The sequence below is a fragment of the Aethalodelphis obliquidens genome, unplaced genomic scaffold (genome assembly GCF_003676395.1).
Source record: "Aethalodelphis obliquidens isolate GAN/ISIS:26980383/991018 unplaced genomic scaffold, ASM367639v1 scaffold28, whole genome shotgun sequence".
Classification (NCBI taxonomy): Eukaryota; Metazoa; Chordata; class Mammalia; order Artiodactyla; family Delphinidae; genus Aethalodelphis; species Aethalodelphis obliquidens.
Genome location: NW_020837972.1, coordinates 2,382,717 through 2,403,672, shown reverse-complemented (window position 1 = coordinate 2,403,672; position 20,956 = coordinate 2,382,717). Strand labels below are relative to the sequence as shown.

The 20,956-nt window shown below is 51.6% G+C and overlaps 2 protein-coding genes across 2 annotated transcripts in view; one reads left to right on the top strand and one right to left on the bottom strand.

Annotated features, from left to right (window-relative positions):
- ZNRF3 (zinc and ring finger 3) overlaps nt 1-11,933 on the top strand; it is a 145,168-nt gene extending 133,235 nt beyond the window's left edge. Inside the window, exons 3-9 of the mRNA XM_027124389.1 lie at nt 2,778-2,852; nt 3,268-3,399; nt 4,728-4,838; nt 5,731-5,898; nt 7,727-7,829; nt 8,500-10,266; nt 11,685-11,933. Coding sequence (XP_026980190.1) covers nt 2,778-2,852; nt 3,268-3,399; nt 4,728-4,838; nt 5,731-5,898; nt 7,727-7,829; nt 8,500-10,266; nt 11,685-11,728 — 2,400 coding nt within the window. The 3' untranslated portion in view covers nt 11,729-11,933. The remainder of the gene's footprint in view (nt 1-2,777; nt 2,853-3,267; nt 3,400-4,727; nt 4,839-5,730; nt 5,899-7,726; nt 7,830-8,499; nt 10,267-11,684) is intronic.
- Nucleotides 11,934-15,579: 3,646 nt separating this feature from the next.
- CUNH22orf31 (chromosome unknown C22orf31 homolog) lies at nt 15,580-19,926 on the bottom strand. The gene is given in 5 exon segments (XM_027125282.1): nt 15,580-16,139; nt 16,142-16,263; nt 17,162-17,551; nt 17,554-17,614; nt 19,894-19,926. Coding segments are annotated over 5 exon segments (921 nt in total). The 3' UTR covers nt 15,580-15,824.
- Between the last annotated feature and the right edge of the window lie 1,030 nt (nt 19,927-20,956).

Genomic DNA, 20,956 nt, shown 5'->3' with positions numbered 1-20,956 from the left:
CCTTCATCTAGCAACAGGCACCAGGCTGCATCTTTCTCAGCCTTTTGTTGAAACAGCCTTATTCTGAGAGATTTGGACATTGGGTGTGTGCCTTTATAAAGTTAGTGTTTTGAAATAATATCCCAGCCCAAGCTTGACTAGAGAAAACAGTGAAAGATCTAACACATGAAGACATGTTTAAGGATGCCTCATCAATTTTTAAACTGAAAATGTGGGGCAAGGGGGAAAGTATGACCAAGTAGTGGTCTGTGTTTTCGTTTGTTTTGGGAATAGTATGATCAACGTGTCATTTTCTTAAGTGTGGATTATTCATGGCCTATTTTCAATCCCAAGCCTTGCTCCTGACAGGCAAGTTCCTGACGTAATCCTGACTTGCCTCCTGTCCAGTCCTGAGTGCAGGAAATACAACCTTAATTTAACAGCAGCTTACATTAAACATAACTTTTAAAGTAAGCCGACTGTGAGAATTATCATTTTCTCAAAATATTAGTCCTTTGGACCCTGTGCATTAACCTGGTTGTGTCTTAAGTTGAGCTATAAACAGGATGAAGCACCTTATTCTTGACCTGCTCTTTTCACTCGAGAAACCTGGAGATGAGTCCTCCCTCCTAGATTTTGTTTAAAATGTCTTTTAAAACATGCCTGGCCCATGGGGGTCATACCTGGCCTCCAGATCCCCGTGACTTCTGCCTCCTCGTGAAGCCAGGGGGGCTGGAGGCGGGAGCAGGCGGCAGCCGAGGCTTGCAATGCCCTGGGGCCTGCAGCCTCTTGGCCTCCAGGCTCTCCAGATGCACCCCACTGAAGCTCCCAAGCAAGAGGGAGCTGCACGCACAGTCCCCTCAGGTGCTGTTTGATGTGCTCAAGCAGGGAACAAAAGCCAAATAAAGGAACGAGAAGTCCTGTCTATTTCCTCGTTTGTGGTGCTGTCCCTCAGGGCCCTCTGCGTCCCTGAATTTGTGAACACGGCTGGGCTACCCCCTGAGACTGGCACCCACTTGCTGTTAGTTAACTCTGGAGCCCCCGAGGGCTTGTTGACCTCAGGCAAAGGGGTCTGTGCCCATAAAGAGCTTTATGGAGGAAAGTGACACCACCTGGCCCCGAACCTTCTCACTGGGCCATCATGTCCTCTCTTGCTGGAGGCAAGTGACAGCTGTTGCAGCTCTTTCTGCGTCACTCTGGACAGTCCCTTGCCTCCTTGAGTGGCCAAGACTGCGAACTGGAAGGGACCCTAGTCCTCATGACACAGGCTCCCTCCTCCTTTTACAGATGGGGAAACTGAGGCTGGGGCTGAAAGAGACTCTGACTCGCCCACCACTGGCAGCTTGTCTGGCAGAGCTGGAGACAGCGCCCAGGGGCCCCTCCTGATGCAGCGTGCTGGTGGGGAAACGGGGTGGGACAGGCAAGCGGCAGAGCAGACTAAATACATCGAATCTCAGTTCAACAGGAAAGGGTCCCCAGCAGAACAAGGACAGCTTCTGCAGCACAGCACTCAGGTGTCTGAGCTTGTTCAGTTGCGGAGGACTTTGCTGCATCCCTGACAATCCACCGTCCTGCTTATTTAGTACCAAGTACAGGGAGCTGTCTTGTTGTAGAAGGTGTGAGGTAAGGCCGCCCTCTGGTGGCTGATGGAGCTATTGCTCTAGCCACATTCTGGTCTAAGGCTCAGTGTCGCTTTCCTGTGGGGAAGGAATTCAGATTTTATTCTTTCTCAAGCACTCTGGCTCACAGAGACTTTCTTGACCTCTGAGTACTAGCCATCATTTGCCCATCTTATAGGGGCTTTGGTTTTTGTTTTGAGCTCTCCCCCCACCCGTTAGAGGTGTCTCGCTTCCCTAACGAGATTCAGGTTCCTATAAGCAAGGATTATGTCTTACGTCTTGTTCTTCCTCAGCTTCTACCCGTTGTTCCCTTAGCTGGACATGAAATTAGAAGGTTCACTGGGGTGGAAAGGAATCCTTTCCTCCAAAAGAGAATCCCACCCCTTCTCATTTGTCCCTAAAACGTTCTAATCTCATCTTTGATCAGTAGTTCCCCAAGTGGTTGAATCATCAGAATCCCTCGGAAAAGCTTCAGAACTCAGTTTCCTGGGCCTTACTCCAGCCCTGCTGAATCAGTCTCTGTGGTTTGAGCCAGGAAATCTGCTTTACAGACTTCCCAAGTGGTTTTTGATGTGCAGCCAGGTTTGGCAGCCAACTGCTCCAAATCCCCATTTACAATTATTTCTCGTAGCTTTTCCCCCGACAGCATGTCCAAAGGTCTTTAGTTTATGTCACTTATTAAAATTGACCGTTTTGAGATTCCTTCGGAAATATTCAGTACGTTCCTCTAACTGCGGTGCTGGATGATGTGGGGAGGAAGCAGGACCGCAAGAGAAGGACCAAAGGCATTTGCTTTAGCTGCCAGTGGCCCTGTGTTCATAGCAGAAAATACTGAAACCAATACCTTTATGCTGACTGGGCAGGTTATTGGTTTGTAGTTTGATTTTAAGGTTTAGGCTGGATAGGGAGACAAAGGTTAATCGAGTACCCAGCTGTTTATTTTCACCATTTCTAACTCATTTGGTTCCCAGGATAACTGTACAAGGTGCTGTTGCCCACTCCCCACCCCCCCTTTTTTTAAACAGATGGGCAAGTTGAGGCTTAGGAAAGTTAGTAACTCACCCAGTCACATTAGTTGGTGACTGTCAGATTCTGCATTCGAATACAGGTCTGATTTCCAAGGCCAGCTTCAGAAAGGTAAGGACCAGGGTGCCAACCTGCTCTTTTTCACTCTGCCAGGCCAAGCGAGCCGTGCAGCGGGGAGCCACCGCAGTCATCTTCGATGTGTCTGAAAACCCAGAAGCTATCGACCAGGTAAGCTCCTCGGGCCAGGCCAATGCTGCAGTGTCCCTGAGAGAAGCACCTCCTTTACTTAGCCTGGCTTCTCACGGTTGTGTCACCCTCATCCTCAGGGCCCTTGCACTTGTCTGCCCTTGTTAGTTATCCGTGTTTGCACATCATACTCCAAGGCAAGTGTATCAAGAGGGGTAAGAGCCAAGAAGCTGAGGGTTGGTGAGGCATTTTCAAAGGCCCTTCTGGGGTCCCGCTCCATCCTAAAAGGGGCATCATCCTCAGCCTTGTCCTTCTGGGAGCTCCAAGCCTACGATGCTTGAGGAGTTTGAGGATTTCCAAAAGGGTATCTCGTGTTCTTTTCCTCCAGCCTTTCTTTCTCTCTCCTGCTTCTTGAAGTAATTACGTCTTCTAACCAGGACCTCCTCTCCTTCCTTAGCTAAACCAGGGGTCAGAAGACCCACTCAAGAGGCCAGTGGTGTACGTGAAGGGCGCAGACGCCATCAAGCTGATGAACATTGTCAACAAGCAGAAAGTGGCTCGAGCACGGATCCAGCACCGCCCTCCTCGAGTGAGCCTCCGCTGGCCACGCCGCCACCTTCCCTGCTGCCGCCTGTGCCTTAATCCCCTTTGGGCTTTGGCCTTTTGCTCCTACCTTCTTTCCATCTACAATGCTGATGCGCCCCAGGTTCCTGCAGGTTTAGATCAGACTTAAGGCTGGAGGCCAGGGAGAAATTTCACCCGGCTCCTCTAGAGGGGATTTGAAAAGTCCTTCCAGAGATAGGTGATTTGTGACCAAATGTCTCTTCCACCTTCCCCTCTGGGTAAACTCCTATCCTTTTTTCTCTTCTGTCCCATCTCCCTGTGAAAGGCTAACTGAGGAGCATTGAAGGGAAGGACACCCTGCACTCAGCTTCCTGTATCTCCCTCCTTCCGTCTGGCCTAGACTAGAGGATAAAGCCTGTGCTTCCTTCTTCCTATGGGGCAAATGCATTACTGAAACCCCCTAACTTGTATTTGATTCTGGAAAAGTAAGCTTTCAACAGGGATTGGGGCTCACGACTTCCAGGTGGTTAATGAATAGCTTCATTTTTTAGGCTTCTCTTAGGTGTATTAAAGGGACACTGCTGGCATCTTTTGCCCAACCTCAGACTGAAGATTCTAGGAACCTAGGACAGGTGCCCCACAGATGGTTTATTTCCTCCTCACGAATATTGGAATATTCACATAGAGGATGGGTCTTTTGCACAAAATATCCGGATACCCATAGCATTCAATTAGCAAAACTCCATTCCTGTTGGCTAAACACGTCCCAGATGAGGTAACTTTAAGGTTTTAGGAGGCAGTGTGCCATGAGGAAAAGGTAAGAACTAAAACTAGAGGGAGTTTGCAGAAGAACTGACTTGCTGGCTGCTTTTTAAAGGAAAAAAGGGCGCTTTGGTAAATATGACTCATTGTAGTGGAAGCTGATATTTGTGGAAGCAGCATACAATTTTCTGAGTTGTTGTAAACCATTAATTATATGGTTAGTAATCACGGTTCCCTCAAAACATGACACTCACTCTTTTGTCCCATAAATGTGATATTTGTGTTTATTTGGAAGGGCCTCTCCTACCGGTTACGGCGAACTTTGCGCTATTCTGCAGGGAGCGAGGCTCTGTGAACAGAGTTCTCCTGGCTGTTAGGAGGCCTGGCTGAGACCGCTGCGGCCTCCCCGGGCCACGCTGTGGGGCACTACCTGGGCCTGGATAGCACACTGTGTGTGTCTTAGCAGAACCCCACATGTGCCCTGCAAAGGAGGGGAAATGCAGCCCGGTGGCCCCATCCTTCTCCCGACCAGGGCTGGCCCAGCCCGTGTGCCAATCCCCTGTGACTCACTGTGTCCATGTTCTGTTCCAGCAACCCACGGAATACTTTGATATGGGGATCTTCCTGGCCTTCTTTGTCGTGGTCTCCTTGGTCTGCCTCATCCTCCTTGTCAAAATCAAGCTGAAGCAGCGACGCAGTCAGGTAACGCAGAGCAGCCTGTGAGCGTTCATCCCTGCGGCCCCTTTGCCGGCGCAGACCTGGTCCTGAGCCCTGCAGCCTGTCCCCAGCGGCCTAGAACCAGCAAAGATGGAGAAAAAGCAGAGCAAAGCTTATAGCACTGTGTCGTCTCTGTTCTGAAAGGGCCAGTCCTCCAAAGGCCAAGCCCTGGGGCCGTTTCCAGCCGGGGGTTTTTTCCAAAGAAATGTTTAAATGTCAACCTGGACCCCTAGAGCCCTGCTCCTCAAATATGATCTGGGGACCAGCAGCATCAGCATCACCTGGGAGCTTGGCAGAAACTCAGAATCTCAGGCCCCACCTCAGACCTGCTTCATCCGACTCTGCATCTACCAAGCTCTCCAGGCGATGTGCTTGTAGGAAGGAAGGATTTGGGGGTAGAGGGCAATGGGAGGCTACTCGGGAATCTAGACTCTCAGAGGTGTAGCAGTGTGATGTCCACAGCGAGAGACGGTGGACTGGGCGCTGAGTTCTCTCGAGGATGGGTGGCCATCACCGACGGAGCAGCAGCTGATGTTTGTCGAGCGTGTCTGGTTTGCCAAGTGCTGGGCACCGCAATGCATGGTCTCATTTGCCCTCAGAACGTTCTCCAATGAAGGGAGGAACCCTTAGCACAGAGCAGAGTTGGCCAAATAATTAGAGTAGACCTCTGCTGGTACTGCTGCTTAGACCGATGTGGTGGACACTTGGGAGTCTAGAAGATCTGTGCTCTTGTGCCGTGGCCTCTGAATCTTTAGTGATTTCTCAGAAGTCTGTCCTGGCCTGATGGAGACTAGTGTTTGGCCGACCATGGCCCCAGGGGTGACTAGTGCTGTTAACATGTCCCAGACCCTAACATGGACCACGTTCTGCTGTGCAGAATTCCATGAACAGACTGGCCGTGCAGGCCCTGGAGAAGATGGAAACCAGGAAGTTCAACTCCAAGAGCAAGGGGCGCCGGGAGGGGAGCTGCGGGGCCCTGGACACGCTCAGCAGCAGCTCCACGTCCGACTGTGCCATCTGCCTGGAGAAGTACATCGATGGAGAGGTAACGGCAGAGGCGGGGCCAGTCCTGGTGGGGATGAGGTAGACGGGCCTGCAGATGGAAGGGGAAGGGCTTTTCCCACAGGGGAAGGGCCGAGCTGCCTAGGTCTCCAGGGGACGTCCTGAGACCTTTAAACTGCTCTTCCCCCCCGCCCCCCGGAAGCAGGTGGCCACATACACAGACACTCTCTCCAGGGGACCGAGCTGAACATAGGTGATTTCGGAAGTTGATCAGAAATATATAATGGGCCAGAAAACGTCTAGTTGTAAGAACATTTACACTTAATTTCAGAATTGCTCTTCTGAAAACTCTGGCGCTTGACTTGATACAAATCTCTCTTACAAAGCCGTATGGAACGTTTACGTTTTTACTTATAAAGAGACAAGGGGGACTTCCCTGGTGGCACAGTGGTTGAGAGTCCGCCTGCCGATGCAGGGGACGCAGGTTCGTGACCCGGTCCGGGAAGATCCCACATGCCGCGGAGCGGCTGGGCCCGTGAGCCATGGCCGCTGAGCCTGTGTGTCTGGAGCCTGTGCTCCGCAACGGGAGAGGCCACAACAGTGAGAGGCCCGCGTACCGCAAAAAAAAAAAAAAAAAAAAGAGAGACAAGGGATGTGATGTCCCCTTTTTCCTTCTAGCTTTTTTCTGAAAATTTAAAACTTTCAGAAAAGTTGCAAGAATCAGACAATGAATGCTGGATCATTCAACTAGAATCACCCATTGTTAACATTTTGCCACATTTGCTTCATCTCCTTCTGGATAGAGGCGTGCATATACACACACATTTTGGGGAGTGGGGAGCAAACCACTTCAGAATTAGTTGCAGGCATTTGATGCCCCTTTGATGAAAGTGTCCCGCTGCTGTGTAGACTGTTGGATGAAAAAAGAGGTTTTGCAGAGGGCCTCCAGATCCATAGTCTCACATGGTCTCTACCTGCAGACTGTCTGAGTTCTCATCTGGGCCCAGGAGGGTTCTAGCTTTGTGATCTTGGGCAAGTGACTTTATTCTCTGTGCCTATGCTTGTGATATGGGCCCGAGACTGACCTGTACTCCAGGTGATCACAAAGGTTACACGAGAAAATCCAGGTAGGACTCTTGCCACGGTCAGGCACAGCCTTAGGTGTTTGAATGTTACTGCATTGAGCTGGTCAGAGAATGGAAAATCAAAGTAAAATTAGCAAGTTTGGAGGGTGCTTTGGGCTCAGGGACTTTTGAGGTGGTTCTGCCTGCCTCAGAACCCCATTCCCTCCTCTCCACGTTGGGTGCTTTGTTATTAACTGTGTGCCTCCAGGTGAGTGCTGAGGGTCCAGTGAAGGGGAGGACGGGAGAACTTTGCCCCCTTGCTGCCCCACCTGTCAATCATGAGTCCTGGGCATCTTCCTTTCTACCCACCTCATTTTGGGTATCTGGAGCCAGCCACCATCCCAGAAGTGCAGAAGGTTTTGGGGTGTATCTAGCCACCCTTCCATACCCCCAGGCTCACCATTTGCACTAGCATACAGCTCTGGCGGTCCCTTGTATGTGGCGTGGGTGTGAGTGCCCTCCTCACAAGAAGGGAGCTGGCTTCCTCCCTCAACACCAAGCACCGTGGTTGGAGCTGGCTGATGGTCCGTGTCTTTCTCCCTAGAACCCATGTGTGGGCCCTGACTCCAGGGAGCGGAGCCCACTTGTAGCTAGAGATGGGGAGGGGGAGCCTCTGGGCACTGCCACAGTGAACTGGGCTCCTTGGTCCACTCCGGGCTCCACGGAAAGAAACACTGCAGGGCTGAAGACAGCACCGCCCTCTGCCTGTGCCCTTCCTTCAGGCTGTGTGTCCTCTCTCCCTCCCAGGAGCTGCGGGTCATCCCCTGTACTCACCGCTTTCACAGGAAGTGCGTGGACCCGTGGCTGCTGCAGCACCACACCTGCCCCCACTGTCGACACAACATCATAGGTAATTCTCCGCTGCCTCTGTTGTTGCTGGAGTGTCACTGTCTTTACCGAGTACCTAGCAGGAGCAGGACACGTGCTGGGGAGCGAGCAAACCACCGCAGCATTGCCACCCGGACTTGGAGGCGTGGGGGCTTGGGGTTTGGAGGCCTCTGAAGAATCACCCTGAGTTTGGGTTCTGGCTTTGACATGAACTGGCTTCCTGACCTTGGGCCAGGCACCCGGCCTCTCCAGGCCCTGGGCCCACAATCTCTTCAGCGGGATGACAGTGGTGACGCTTGCTGTGCCTGGTGCCTCGGGGTTGTGATGCTGCTGCTGCCTCCCTGTGGTGGTGGATGAGGGCCCAGAAGGCAGGGTGCCCTCCAGGTATAGCTGTTCTCCCAAGAGGGAAAATGCCTTTCCCCTCCGTGTCCCTGTTGCTCTCTCGAGCCTTATGCCGTGCAGAGCAGCTGGGAGGTGGGAGATGGACCCTGACAGGAGTGACCACCTTTCGAGTGGAGAAGCAGGAGGCCTCTACCCGCGTGGCCAGGTTTGGCGACAGCTTAGAATGGGCCATGGTCGTGAGACTGGGCACCTTGGCGCCGGCCGCCTCAGTCTCTGCCCGCATCCGCCCCTTGAGCCCTTGGCCCCAGCGTGCACGCCCCCCTGACCGCGTTTCCTCCGCCTCTCCCCAGAACAAAAGGGAAACCCGAGCGCCGTGTGCTTGGAGACCGGCAGCCTGGCGCGCGGCCGGCAGCAGAGGGTGATCTTGCCGGTGCACTACCCCGGCCGCGTACACAGGGCCAGCGCCATCCCCGCCTACCCCACGAGGACGAGCATGGACGCCCACGGGAACCCTGTCACGCTGCTGACCGTGGACCGGCGCGGGGAGCAGGGCCTCTTCCCGCCGCAGACCCCCGCCTACATCCGCGGCTACCCGCCCCTCCATCTGGACCACAGCCTGGCCCCTCACCGCTGCGGCCTGGAGCACCGGCCTTACTCGCCGGCCCCCCCCTTCCGCAGGCCCAAGTTCGGCGGCCGCAGCTTCTCCAAGGCAGCTTGCTTCTCCCAGTACGAGACCATGTACCAGCACTACTACTTCCGGGGCCTCAGCTACCCCGAGCAGGAGGGGCAGCCCCCTCCCGGCCTCACCCCTGGGGGCCCGGCTCGGGCCTTCCCCCCGGGCGGCGGCAGCGGCAGCAGCGGCCTGCTCTTCGCCCCCGCGGTGCACGCGGCCCCGGCCTCGCACCTGGAGAGCGGCAGCGCGTCCAGCTTCAGCTGCTACCACGGCCACCGCTCGGTGTGCAGCGGCTACCTGGCCGACGGCCCGGGCAGCGACAGCAGCAGCAGCAGCGGCAGCTCGGGCCAGTGCCGCTGCTCCTCCAGCGACTCGGTGGTGGACTGCACGGAGGTCAGCAACCAGGGCGTGTACGGGAGCTGCTCCACCTTCCGCAGCTCTCTCAGCAGCGACTACGACCCCTTCGTCTACCGCAGCCGCAGCCCCTGTCGCGCCGGAGACATGGGGGGCTCAGGCCGGGGGCCCGTGGTGCGCCTCGAGGGCTCCCCGCCCCCCGAGGAGGTCCTGGCTGCGGCCCGAGGCCCAGGTGCGGGGCGGGGAGAGCCCTGGCCCGGGCCCGCCTCTCCCTCGGGGGACCAGCTGTCCACCTGCAGCCTGGAGATGAACTACAGCAGTAGCTCCTCCCTGGAGCCCCGGGGGCCCAACAGCTCTACCTCAGAAGGGGGGCTCGAGGCCTCTCCCGGGGCCGCCCCGGACCTCAGGAGGACCTGGAAGGGGGCCCGGGAGGGGCCGATGTGTGCCTGCTGCTGTGAGCCCCAGATCCCCGCCCCAGACCCCGGAGCGGGAGCGGCTGGGGGCGGCATCTTGTTCCTGGGCCCCCCGCCCTGTGAGGGCTGCGGCCCCCAGGGTGGGGAGTCACAGCCGGGGAGCTCCCAGGGCCCCTATGGCCTTCACCCGGACCACTTGCCCAGGACAGATGGGGTGAAGTATGAGGGCCTGCCCTGCTGCTTCTATGAAGAGAAGCAGGTGGCCCATGGCGGGGGCGGGGGCGGGGGTGGCGGCCGCTACACCGAGGACTGCTCGGTACGTGTGCAGTACACGCTGGCCCAGGAGCTCCCGCCCAGCTGCCACCCCGGGGCCCGGGACCTGAGCCAGCGCATCCCCATCATTCCGGAGGATGTGGACTGTGACTTGGGCTTGTCCTCTGAATGCCAAGGGACCCGGGGCCTCAGCCCCTGGGGTGGGACGCTGCCAGGTCCGGATGCCCTGTGGCCCCACAGAGGCTTGGGAGCAGCCCAGCAAGAAGAGTGGGTTCCGTGCTGCCCGGCCAGGGCACCGCTGTCACTTCCCTGCCCTCCAGAGGATGTGGGGGCCCCTGGGGCCAGCTTCCCCAGTGCCCCCCAGGACACTCAGGACTCCAGTGCCACAGCCACTGAGGCTGCAGGTGAGAGCGGGCGGTGACGGTAGGCCAGGATCTGGGTCTTCTCTCCACACAGTCACTTTCTGAGTGACTTTCTTGGTGCCCTTGGCTTTAAACACTATCCGTACCTGATGATTTCCAAGTGTTACTCCCCAATCCAGCCCTTCCTCTGGGCTCCAGACCTGCTGGCCCTCTGCTTCCATGAGCTCTCTCCCCCAGATGCTGCAGAAGCATCCCGCTTGATCCTGCCACAGCAGTGTCTCGAGTTCCTCCCTCTGCACCCCCTTCTCCAAGGCTCCCTACCCAGATGCTCAGGCCAAAAGCCCAGGCCCCAGCCCTGAGCCTGCCCTGCCCCTCATGCATCAGGTTCCTGGGCTTCTCAGCCTGTCTGTGAGAACCACATGTGCTGGTTTTCCCCTGGTCCAGAAAATTGAATCCCCAGAAAAATGAAACTTAGCAAAAGACATGCAAAACCCAAGTCCAGATTTTTTATTATTAGATTCAGCAGACATCATCAAATTGTGATAAAGTTGCCAAACCTTTTGTCTTCAGTAGTGAACAGTGTGCAGTCTAGCACCTTTGAATAGCACTGGGACAATTCCAACTCCAAAGTAAACCCCACGTGGATCTGCTCTGCTCCCCGCCTGCTGTCCGCAGCCAGGCCTATTTCCTCTCTCTAGGGTGAGGGCAGTAGCCTTCTGACTGGTCTCCTGTGGCCAGTCTTGCCTTCTGTTCCACGTGGGTGCCAGAGTCTTTTTTAAAACATAAGTCTGTCTTTATACCAGAAAACTCTTCACTGACTTGCCATTACCTTCCAAATTTTAGAAATGTAAACCCCTCACCCAGGTCTGTATGATCAGGCCCTGCCGCTCCTCCCCCCGCCCCAACCTCCTCCCGCATCCCTCCTTCTTCATGATGTCAGCCGCCTTGCCCCCGTCCTGTTCCTCCAACGTGCCAGTTTCATTCCAGTCTCCAGGCCTCTCTACTGCTTCTCTCCTTTAGTTCTTGGGTTAAGAGCCGGCCTCCAGCCCCCTCCGAGCTCACTCTCACACCCTCTGTTTACTTCCCAGGTTTTCACAATCTGAAATTACTTTGTTGTGAGGTGTGGGAGCTCCGCAATGGGGGTCTTCCCAGCGCCTGCAACAGGGCCCAAGGCACATCTTTTGTACATTGTGTTTTCATGCTGCCTAAGGGTTTCCAGAAGGCTCTGCACAGCCCGATGTGGGAGGCCGGCTCCCTAGAAGGCCCCCGTGCCCTCAGAAAGGGGGCTCCACTTCAGCCCTTTACCATATACACAGTCCATCCAGCATCCAGAGCTGTCACTTCTGAGAGCCCACCACACGCTGGGATGGGCCCCCAGGTCCCTTGCCTCGTCCCTGCATGTGGTGCCCAAAGCCTGCGGGCCTGGCCTCCTCCCCTGACGATTGTTCTTTCTCTCCCAGGACCAAGATCTCGCCTGGCCGACAGTGGAGGCCCTGGAGCCTGAGCTCAGATGGAACTCTTCCGTGGAAATGGGAACTGTATGGAGATTCCAAACTCTGACTTCCTACAGAAAAAAAAAGAAAAAAAAAAGATTTTTTTAGCTTTGACAAACACAAAAGTGGTAATAAAGAGAGCCCTCCTCAACCCAAAATGTGAGCCACGTGTGGCAACCCCTCCTCCCAATTAACAAACCAACAGACAAAATTCTCTTAGTCTTTTGCCTCTTGATAACATGTTACTCTTCTGTTTTGTAAAGTGTGTGTGCTTGGGGTTCGAGGTGTGTGGGATTGACTTCTCTGCTTTGTTTTTTAAGATATTATATGTAAATGTAAAAAGTTATTTAAATATATATTTTAAAGAACCCTAACCGCCAACTTTTGCTGAAAAAAAAAATCACTGCTGCAGTAATTGAACCACATCATGTGTAGATACTGTTGTCTCCCTGGAGGGAGCTCAGGCCTTTGAAAAGCTCAGGGCTACACCTGCCTTAGAAAATGAACCAGAAACTTGAAGTAAAGCTAGTTGATATGGGTACAAACTCTGAGGAACAATGCAATGCTGCCTCTTACTTTCTCGTGGCAAATCCCAACATACAAAATGTCAGGCCTTCTCGGAAGCCATGCCTCTCCAGCCTGCACCTTCAGGCAGCTGATGGAAACAGCTCGGGGTCGGGTGGAAGGTTTGCAGCACTGCGGAGCCGGGACAAGCCATTGCTACGTAAGCCCCAGGGTGACAGGGACGATTCTGCGTAGTGTCCTCAGTCTGTCCCCTCTGGTCATCGTCCTAACTAGGACAGAGTTTACAGTCCTGATTTTGGGCTTCCTGCCACTGGCTGCAGAGATGGCTCGACGGGGTGTGTGGGGAGAGACACCCAGGAGGAATGTACGTGGTTTTGCAGCCTTGATGTCTACCCCAGCTGTGGGAGAGGTGGGATGGAGGGCGCCCCGGAGCGGACCTGTGCGCATGCGTCCGTGTGCGCCCGGCCACATACACCCCGGCTGCTTCCGGCGTTGGGCTGCCTTCCTGGGTGCGCGTCGCCGGGACCCGATAGGGTCTGAGCTCCCTTTGAATGACAACGTTTCCCATCCCATTGCTTCAGGGTTGTTCAGCCCTCTGCCTCGTGGCTGAAATTGCTCATCTCGCCTGTAAATGTCTACTATCCTTTCTACCTAATGCACTATTCTGTATTGATTCTCCATGAGACAGAGTGAAAGAGACTATCAGATAGTTTAGACCCAAAGGGTAGGTTTTTATATATTGTTCCAACCTTTTGTTGTTTGTTGTTGCTGTTGTTGTTTTAAGAGGGAAGAAGAGTTTAAAAACCCAAACCATTTTTTAAAAGTTTCCATTTTAAAAGGGAGAATCTATTTAAAGCTATTTCAGATCAGGGATCGTTATCCTTTTTGTCCAATGTATTTCTTGTTATTAAAAAAATTTTTTAGAAGAAACTAATCACATTAGCTCTTGTGTTCGCTAACTCTTCTGGTCACTTCTGTTTATTCATTTATTCAGCAGGCGTTTGTTGTCATCTGAAATGCTCATTTGCTGAATAGGAACCTTGAGTCCTGGCCCCCTGTAGGTGGGGAAGCAGAGACCCACCCTGGGCTGCCAGGGGACTGTGATGGTTCTTCTCCAGTCAGGCCCAGGGAAGGTCAGCCCAGTGTCCACATCACAACGTTTTGAATGAGAATCTTACTGAATCCCTTTTTCTTAAAAACCCCAGCCTGTGATGAGGAAATTTACTTACTTCCAGCCAGGATTTGTCAGAAAGAAATTCCAGCATCAAACGATTGAGCCGTTTGCCATTAAGGAGCTCACTGTGGTGAGATTTGTCATCCAGCCTCTGAGGTGCAGTCCCTTGGGGGCTGCCCCCACCCCCACCCCCAGCACCGCCTGTGCCCAGCACACCTGTTGGCGAGGGTGTGCGAAATGCCTGAGCCCCGTGACACGTGATCTGGGCCGCCTTTATTCCTCGGGCCAGGAGTAGCAGCTGCTGAGGACAGCAGCTTGCATCTTGTGATTTTAGGGAAGGGGTGGGGGGTATGGCTTCTAACATGAACTACAAAAAGCAGCTTCTCATTGTTGAGATTTTGTTTGTTCGTTTGTGGCTTCGTGTTTGTTTGTTTGTTTTTAATGCCTTTGAGTGCATATTATCTTCCTTGTCTGAAATCATACCCCCAAAGTGGCTTTCTTTAGCCCTGGCTGGAAAACCACTCCTCAGCAGCCTTAAGCAATAAATAGATGAGGAGAGCATGTGGCTTCAACTGGGCTTATTAAAATAAATGAGTCCAATTTTCATTTGAAAGAGCAGTAACTACAGATGGCCAAAAAAACCACATTTAATTTTCATAGTTTATAGGGTGGTAGAAACAGAAAAGTGAAACTTTCAGGCTTTAAACCTCAGCCGTTGTCTTAAATTTGTGTTGGGTCACCAGAGTATGGTGACCAACTATATCGCCTCACCATTCAAATCAAAAGAAATGTCTTCTTTGAAGTCGTAAGACTCCAATAATGATGACAAGTACCTTTTCTTGGTGGCCTCTCAGTGGCATGTGGGAGTTACATAGCTATGGAAACTGGGAGCATCACATCTTCCATTGAGAGAGACACACACACGCGCACACACACACACACACAAACACACACGCGCGCAGGAATGTGACTGTTGGGTGTGGTCCCGTGGCTCAGCCTTGGGTGTAGGACAGCCATGTAGACTGAAGAGTGCTAGAACCAGTTAAAAATGGGGGGTTGGGAGTTTTGGTCCACCAGGTACCTCTTTGTAGTAGACACAGCCCCAGGATGCTGGCCTTAACTCTCCGTCTCTTTGCCTCTCCCTAACCCTAACCCTAACCCACGCCGTTTTATGACACGTCCACCACTCTGCTGTCCACCACTCACACCCTCCCTTATGTGCTGCTAGTTCCTACTCAAAGTTCATGCAGGACTAATGCTTTTAAAATGAGGTCTAAAAAATAATTACTAATCAAGAGTATTATTTTTTAAACAGAACTGCCTTTTTCTATTCTTTATATAAACTCTATTGTGTTGGTCTAACAAGGCACTATTTTAAAATGTTTTTTTAAAAATTTCTCCCATAGCACTTAAAAGATATTTTGTAAAGACTTTGCTGTAAAGATTTTGTAATAAAGTGGTCTAAGGGCTCCTTCTCCAACATTACCATTAAAAAAAAATGTTTTAAAGGCTAGAAAACAACTTATGTATATTCTGTATATGTATAGCAGCACATTTCATTTATGGAAATATGTTCTCAGAATATTTATTTACTAATATATTTATCTTAAGCCATGTCTTATGTTGAGAGTGTGACGTTGGAATAATCATTGAAAATGACTAACATGAGGCCCTGTAAATACATGATAATTGCACACAGATTTTACATATTTGCCGACCAAAAATGATTTAAAACAAGTTGTAGTCTTCTATGGTTTTGTAACAAATTGTACAAATGACTGTAAAAAAAAAATACAATTTTATCAAGTACGTTATATATTGTCATTGCTCTATTTGGTAAAGGTCTACAGATTCCACAAAGGAGAGGTCTGCGTGAAGCAGTGCCTAATAACATCCGCTCGCTCATGGGAGCATCTGTGTAATTTCCTCTCCTGTTAACACAGAGTTCAGGTTATTGGGGATCCAGGTGGTGTCTGGGCAAGTATCTGAGAGACAGCGTTTGAGATTATGTCTCTGAGGTGGTGATAGGTTTTCTCCTCCGCCCTATGGGGGGAATGGTGGTCAATCCCAGCAGTCCACTTTTTGAACATAGGGACGGTAAACTGGGTATAACCATCGACTTCATCTGCTAAGCCTTTTCCTATCTGGAAGACTGAGGCCCTCCAGCCCCTCTTTAAGGAAAAGGGACTTGTAGGAAAAAAGCTTAAGCATCCAGCCTGGAAATGACCAAATCATGAAGGTGGAGAGGGGCCCCGAGTCTAAAGTGAATCTCATACCCATCTGTCTTGTTTCCCGGGGAGGGTAGTCACTGATCTGTAAAGTGCTCTGAGATCGCGTGGAAGGTGCAAAGTGGTGTTTATTCTTCGGACATTTAGCAGAGAATACCGTAATCCTGTGAGCTCCTGTCCCTATTTCTCGCTCTTTGACTTGGGCCATTTCTTGGGAGCATGCTCCTCGTGGACCTCTGGCCTCTTCCTGCCTGACAGTGGGTCCTTCTGAGCACCTTCAGGGGTGGCAGCCTGGCTGCAAAGAGCCTCCCAGGGCTTTGTTTTGATGGCCTTGCCCAGCTCCTAAGTGTACCTCTCGGGGGTCCCTGAAGGATTCCACAGCACTGGCTCCACCACCGTGTGGTGCAGAGCCCGGTGGCCCTCTGTGCAGAGGCCATGGGTGGTTAATGCATCCTCCGACAGCTGCTGTCTCTTCCTGGTTTCCGGAAGTGAGGTGAGGCTCGGCCCTTCCAGGACACTGTCCCAATGTCCCGGGGTAGCACTTGGGAGGCAGCCACATGTTCAGCATATCTGCTCTCAAGATCTTGGCAGAGTGTTCCTTTTTTCTCCTTTGAACTTTCTTTACTGTAGCCAGGAAGAAAGCAGAGAAGTCAAAGCTAAAACTTGAGAAGGGAGCTCAGGATAATTATCTGGGATTTGTGTCCCCAAGTCTTGGTTACAGCCACAACCAACATTTGTCTAGCATGTTCTAGTTTACCGAATTCCTTCAGGGATACCACTGCGAGTGTTTCCCCACAGCCCTGTAAGGTCAGCAGGAGACAGCTTTAAAGGCAAGGAAATTGGAATGGGTTTGCCCAAGGCCACACAGCCAGAAGGTGGACCACGGCTGTTACCTACTGAGTGCCACCCAGGACCCTAAACATCTACTCTGTGCCAGGCTCTGCTCAAAAGCCCTTTGCATGCATTAACTCATTTCATCCTCATGAAACCCTGTGAGGGGAGGGCTGTTTCTCCACATCTTATAGATGACAAAAACCAAGGTAGAAAGAGACTGAGCCCACGGTCCCCCTCAATTACGGTCAGAGCTGGGATTTGAACACTGACCACCTAGCTCCAGGGTGCATTCTGAGCTCTGCCGGCCACCGTGGACTAACGGAGCTGGACTCAGATCAGGCCTCTGGGCACCAAGTTCTCCATGTGGACGTTCATGACCAGGTCTGTGGCTCAGCTCTGGGGTTCAAGCATGTGCATCTGAGCCTTTCCCATCATTTTTGCTTCAAGTCAAGTTTCTTTTGTCTCCACTTCTGAAAGCCACTTTATCCTCCTCTCAAACTGAGCAAAGGAGAAATATGCATGACCCCAGATCTGTCCTCTATCCACTAAATCACGCCCCCACCCCCATCCTGACCCCCCACAATCCTGTCTTTAACTTCAGGGTTTCCTTCTCTTGGCATGAAGCCCTAGCTTACCTTTCCTTCTCCCCACCCCATCACATTTTCTCCACCACCAGCCATCACCTACCTCATTGACGCCTCCTGCAGGCCTCCTGTGCCTGGGTGAACCTGGCCACTGCCCCACTGGCCACTTGCTGTTGGAACTGATGGAGCTTCTTATCCCGCCCCGCTGGGCGGCTTTCGTTGCTGAATCGTCCTTGGGCTTTAATCTCTTTGAGGGTTTCGCATCTCCAAACTTGCGTGGTACTGGGCAGCATTTCTCCTTCAGTTGTCGCCTGAGCAAAAGTCTAACCAGGGAGAAGGAACTGGCAATTAATGGGTTCTTTACAACTTCCCAAGAAGAGGTGGTACCTGGTACGGGAGCATTGATGTTCTGCTTTGCACACTTTCTGGTTGTCCAGATGTTGGTGAGAGCTGGCGAGTCCACATAGCAGTCCTGAAGCCTGGTGTTCATAAGATAGACTGTCAGAGTCCATAGGTGGGGTTGCTGGGATCTCATCTCACAGAGATTGGATGCTAGAATTATAAGGGGGAGAAAAGGAATAAAAAAGGCCAATTCTCAAGCAGAGACTAGAAGGTCTACTTTGGAGGTAAAGTATTAACATCTTTTTATAGACCATTCCTTCCACACAGCTCTTAGAAATCTTTCTGCACAACCTCTCTCCTGCACACCAAAACCTTTTGTACCAAGTAGGGAAGCAGTAGAACTTCACAAGGTCACAGTGATGGTCAGGTTCTCAGAGAACATAGCATGCTTGGGCTGGAAGCGGAGGGAGGGTCAGAGAGCATTTATAAGGAATTAAAGACCATTTCTGTCCCCTGGAAAGCTAAGGGAACCCATGGCAGGAAAGGAATGGGAGATGGGATCGCTCAAGCTTCCTATAGGAGCTGTAGCCACTCCTCAACTATGCTGCAACCCAGAAATGACAGCAGGTAAAATCGTGCCAAGCCCTGAAATCACTTTCTAACCAGACTGCCATGAGCCAAGAAAAGCTGCTAAGCAGGGAAATATACTCTGGGGTCTAAACAGGCAAAAGCACAATGTAAATGATGCTGGCCTCCATTTCTTGGGACCAGCCAAGAACAAGAGAACAATTTGGATAGATTAGAATCACACACTTAAAGAGACCTGGCTTTCTAAGAAATGTCATCTATAATAAAATAAAATCACCTTACCATATTTCGGTTGCCTTAAATTTTATTTTAGTTAGCTTAGTAGGGGGAAGAAATATGTATTTTCTTTTCCCTTTTCTCTGTTTTTTGTTTTGTTTTAATATTTCTATCACCTGTCTTTCTCTGCCTCAGTCACGTATGGGCAAATTGCTGTTTGTTTAGATTTTGCCTCTCATGCAGTTTTGAACTATTATCTCTAGTATTTGTGATGTCACTCTGGTTTGTGATGTGGGTGTGGGTGGGTGTTACATCATCAGATTTTTATAATTAAATTATGTTGGAAGAAGTTCTATTTTCTTGTGCTTACAGCCTCAGGAACTTCTCAAGCCCTCATTTTCCCCAATATGGCGCGGGTGAATTTTGAAGGTTCTGACATTCTTAAGAAGCACACTTTGCACACAATGTAGTCAAATATGCAGACCAGATCTGTGGATACAGGTAGCGAGATGCATCCTTACAGGTGCGAAAGGGCCCTTCTCCGTGCACATAAAGGAGGTACTGTTAAGTTCTCAGAATAGCTGCCAAGGCTAGGGACCAGAAATGAAAGAACACGTTCCTGCAGCCCTGGGCACCTCTGCCCGCATGTCTCTCTCGGGGGAGAATACGTGGTTTCTGGAATGCGGTTTTATTTTACATCCCATGGCAAATGCAGTAATTAGAGCTGTTAGCAGTGTCAAGGGCTTGAAACAAGAACAAAGACGCCTCTTCCTGGGAACTCTTAGGCAATGCCTATCTCCTTATCAGGTGCCTGCCCTGTTGGTGGTTTTGATTTTTCATGTACAGAATGCCAAAGGAGGCTCCCTCTCCGGGGGGAGGAGAGCAAAATGGTGGAAAAACAGAGTATGAGTCTGGCAGGAGTTCCTGGAATCACATGCGTTGCCTGTTTGATTTTTTTTGTCCCTGGAGTGAATCAAAGTCGCAGGCAGACCGCACCGCAGGCCACCGTGGAACCACCACCAGGCCACCGGCATCTGGACCCACAGATGCTTGGGAGGACAGTGGGGTTAATTCAGTGGCAAGTTCTGGCCTCACCTCTCGAGAGGTCGGTCAGTTTTAGAGCTGGGCGTTGGAAAGGGTTTGTCTTTGGGAAGGGTCTGCAAACGTCTGGAGACTGGGCAGGCAGGCATCCTTTCAAAGCCAGTGAACCCTGGAGAAGTGCCACCGGGCCCTGGGGCTACGGTCTGCCTTTACTCTGCGTGGCAGGGACAGAAGGGCAAGAATGGCACATGGAGCTGCTCTTCTGCTTTCCTTCTCTCCTTCCCCATCTTGAGGTTGGCTTTCCCACACCACCTCTTTCCAGACACTCAAATGTATTTACTTTCCTAGGCCTTTGACTCAAGAAGCACTCAGTGTCTCCTTCTAGCACAGAGCTGTTCACACAGATGGCAGCTGATACAGACTCTTCAAGTTCTATCAAATTCTTCTCTCCCTTCTGTGTAACTCCCTTCAATTGACACTGCCCTAGTAGTAAGCCTCACGTTCCTTAGAAATAACTCAGGGTAATTTGGCCTGTGCTATTTCTCCTATTTCAGTAAAATCTGTGTTGATTTGAATGCTCACTGTAGTCTAAACATGGTTCTAGACAACACTTTACCAACATCATCTCACCAAATGCTACCAACAGTCTTCTGCATGAGTTTGGGTGCTGCTGCCATCCCTACTTTATAGATGAAGAAACTGAAGGTCAGGGACTTCCCTGGTGGTCCAGTGGTAAAGAATCTGCCTTCCAATGCAGGGGACGTGGGTTCAATCCATGGTTGCGGAACTAAGGTCCCACATGCTGCGGGGCAACTAAGCCCGCATGCCACAACTACTGAGCTCTTGTGCCCCAAATAGAGAGCCCGAATGCCGCAAGCTACAGAGCCCACGTGCTCTGGAGCCCGCGTGCCACAACTAGAGAGAGAAAACCTACACACCACAACTAGAGAGAAGCCCATACCACAACGAAGGGCCTGCGTGCTGCAACTAAGACCCAACACAGCCATAAATAAATACATTAATTAATTAAAATTTTTTAAAAAGAAAAGAAACTGAAGGTTCAGTTGCTCAAGGACCATGCCTCAGGCCCAAAAGCTAGTAACCAACAAAGGCTGGACTCAACCCAACCAGGGTCTATACCACCTTTGCTCTTATCCACTCAGAGCTATGCTGTGACACTTTGCCTTGCATCTGGTTGGCCCATCCACGTACCACACCTGGGCACAGACCACATCAAGTCCTACTGATGGCTCCCAGATCCATTTCTCAATGGGCAAGTGAATTCACATCTCTGGGCCTTACTTGCCTCATCTGTGAAATGCGGATAGTAGGAGTGCCTACCCCAGGATCACTATGCGGAGGAAATGGGACGACGCATGTGAAGCACTTGGCATGGCTCCTGGCAGAGAGTAAGTGCTCAGTAAATAAAGTTCTAATTAATGTTGGGGTTTTTTTTGTTTTTTTTTTGGCTGTGCTGTGAGGCATGCGGGACCTTAGTTCCCGAACCAAAGATTGAACCCACGCCCCCTGTGGTGGAAGCACGGAGTCTTAACCACTGGACCACCAGGGAAGTCCCTAATGTTATTAACATTATGGCCCATTCACTCATCTGACCCCTTCTTGAGCCCCTGTTGCTCATGGTCTGAGTGACTTAACCCAACATTTTATAGGAACTTCATCCCAGGTCCTTAGCTGTGTGCCCATCTG